General features: G+C 33.2%; 1 protein-coding gene across 1 annotated transcript; it reads left to right on the top strand.

Annotated features, from left to right (window-relative positions):
* The first annotated feature begins 796 nt into the window (after positions 1-796).
* On the top strand, positions 797-2,011 carry LOC113316535 (F-box protein CPR1-like). Its single transcript, XM_026564697.1, has one exon. The coding sequence runs from the start codon at positions 797-799 to the stop codon at positions 2,009-2,011; it is 1,215 nt and encodes a 404-aa protein (XP_026420482.1).
* Positions 2,012-3,152: the final 1,141 nt, after the last annotated feature.

Here is a 3,152-nt window from a genome sequence, read left to right as displayed (position 1 = left end):
TGCAAAGAGGCTTTAGTTTATATGACCTACGGAACTGGAGGGATTCTATTTTAGTGATAAGGATACTTGGTCTTCATATTCAGTATCATTCCATACTTGTGTAAATTGCTCGGTTTCAGTTTCTTCAGAGTACCAACGCCGGCTAATTACGGTCAAACTTAGTGTTTCCAGTTATGACAAGCTTAACATTGACATATCTATCATATATATTAACTCATTTTCTGTAGTGATGAACTTTTTCTATGAAATCTATTATTACGATCATCCATATCATCTTTGTTTATTTGTGTTATACTGTTTTTGAGCAAACAAACAACTTAATTTCTCCATGATTTGTTTTTGGTCTTCTTGAAAACATTGGATATTGCAAGATAATCCTTGTCCCTGATCTCTGTGTATCAATTCTTTCTCTATGTATACTCATCGAAGGTTTAGGGTGCATGAGTGTTTTTTTAGTTTGAGAAGTTTTTACGTATACTCATCAGATGAATTTCTGTTTTTATTTTTTCTGAGAACAAATTATGTTCTATTGACACTTATGCTTTTATAAAATTGACACTTGTTCATTTTATATTTTATACCGAGTCAGAAGTCATATATCTCTTGTTAGTCTCTGTCCATTTCGATTTAAAAGGAGATGTATACAACCAAGTCAACTCTCCTACTTTAAGGGTTTTTGTTGAAAATTTTGTTAAAAGGATACAAAAAGTGTATTTTGAATCTTTGATCACATTCTTAGCAAAAAAAAAAAAAAAAACTTTTATCACATCCATAAACAAACCCGAAAGTAGCACACATGGGAGGAATATTTGCCAAGTCCTCAAACATGAACGGGAACAGGATGGGAACGATGGAAGAAAAGGATACCATGTATGAGAAGCAGCTAGTTTTAATGCCGCATCTGCCAGAAGAAATTATCATCCAAATCCTTTCGAGGTTATCTCCTAGATATCTCTTAAAATTCAGGTGTGTATCAAAACCTTGGAGTGTCCTATTTAATAACCCTAAACTTGTTGACATGATAAAAAATCACTTCATTATCATGGTTAGATATGGCAAAGATATGTACTCTATAGATAACGAATCATTATCAACATCATCATCATTACTTGATGATATTGACAGCCGGATTGAGAAGATTCATTGCCCAGTCGTTGATAATTACTTTATGATTAATTTTGTGGCTTGTTGTAATGGCTTGTTCTGCATACGCACTGCTAAATGCCATGATTTCAGTTTATGGAACCCATCTAATGGGGACTACAAACGAATACCAAGTGCACCTGATCAATTTCAAGTTGATAAACATAGCATGTCAACATTGATAGGATGTGGGCTTGGTTATGACTCCGAGAGTGATGATTATAAGTTTGTATGTATCATAAGCAATTTAACCTTGAACCAATCTGAAGCTAAAATATATTCGCTTAGATCGAATTTATGGAAACCAATCCAACAGATCTCTTATGTCTTATCTCCGCAAACACACAAGTATGGAGTGTTTTGTAATGGAGCTCTTCATTGGCTGTCATCATCTTCGCCCACAGCCTTAATTGCTTTACATATGACAGATGAGCTTATCAGAGTAATCTCACCACCAGAAAATCCGAATTTCGAGCATATCGGTGACACTGCATGTATCGATGTGTTGGATGGGTGTCTTGGTATGCTTTACTGCAATGTAGACCTTGGTTTTGAAGTATGGTTGATGAAGGATTACGGAAAGAAAGAGTCATGGACTAAATTTTACAGCATTTCGAAACTGGCAATATCACTTGAAATGGGAAGGTTTGGGCGCTTGAGAAGGATCAAGTGTTTAAAAACTGGAGAGATTCTATTAGAGATTTATCACCACAGCATAATTGGGGGTACTAGAGAGGCTTTGGTTCTATATGATCCAAAGAATGAAACGTCAAAGTTTTTGAAGCACGATAAGGATAAATGGTCTTCAAGTTCATTGTCATTCCATAGTTATGTTAAGAGCTCGGTTTCAGTTTCCACAAAGCACTAATGCCGGCTCTTAATATGACTGATTAAGTTTTCCCAAAACTGATCAACAACTTAACATTCACATCTATTATCTTTGTCCATGAAATTTGTAATGATTTTCCATAACTTCTTTCTTTATTTGTTTTGAAGAATAAAAGTTTCTCCATGAAATTCATTGATCAGCTTTGTTGATACATTCTTGGGACAGGAATAATGATAGTGTATCGATGAAACCATTAATTTGAATCATTTTACTAGAAATGTACTAATACTTGTATCAAGCGGTTGATCAAGAATTACCGACTTTTATTAAGAAACTGACCACAAGTACTCATCCTTGTATATTTGCATCAAAGTATGCATCATTTTTTATTTTTTCCATAACTCTTCATACCCTAATAAACTTAAAAGATTTGTCAAGCTTTAAGCTAATTGAACAACTCATAAAATCAATAAATTTACGAAATGAATGTGGAATCTGTCAAGATTACCGAACTCACTATTCTCAAAAGCTGGATAGACTAAGTGTCCATAATTTTTAAACTAATTACTCGTAATTCCTATTGAAGCTTCTAAATCATAATATAATTGATTTAACCTACCATTTTTACTTTGAAATATACACACACAACAAGAAAACGAATTAGTCAACCAAATAAATATTTTAGTTCTGGATAGCTTTTAGTGATTAAGATTCATCTCACAACCCAACCCAGTTAGACAAACAAGTATAATATCCACATGAGTGATTTCCCTCAAATAAAATAATATATATAATAAAATGATGAATTACCACCCTACTAAGATAACATTCAAACGGATTAGTTACCGCCCTACTATATTAATAAGCAATAATATTAAAACGGATGAATTACTTCCCTACTAATGAAATAGATATAATAATATTAAAACGAATGAACAAATGTCCTACTAAAATAATATTGTTGTTAGAGCACTACTCGGTCCAACACGCAAGCGTTGCTATCTCAAACTTGTTTGTCAAGTTTAGTTGTCAAAACTATAAGTCTTGATTTCTAGTCTACTTATATCTAAGTCTCGGATTAGGATAGAATGTATAGTTGAGCTTTAGACTTCACTGGGTTTATCGATTTAAGACGAAGAACTACTAAGGGGATCTTGTGGAACTTCATCAAAAAAAGGTA

The sequence above is a fragment of the Papaver somniferum genome, chromosome 10 (assembly GCF_003573695.1).
Source record: "Papaver somniferum cultivar HN1 chromosome 10, ASM357369v1, whole genome shotgun sequence".
Taxonomy (NCBI): domain Eukaryota; kingdom Viridiplantae; phylum Streptophyta; class Magnoliopsida; order Ranunculales; family Papaveraceae; genus Papaver; species Papaver somniferum.
This window is presented reverse-complemented; position numbering and strand designations above follow the sequence as displayed.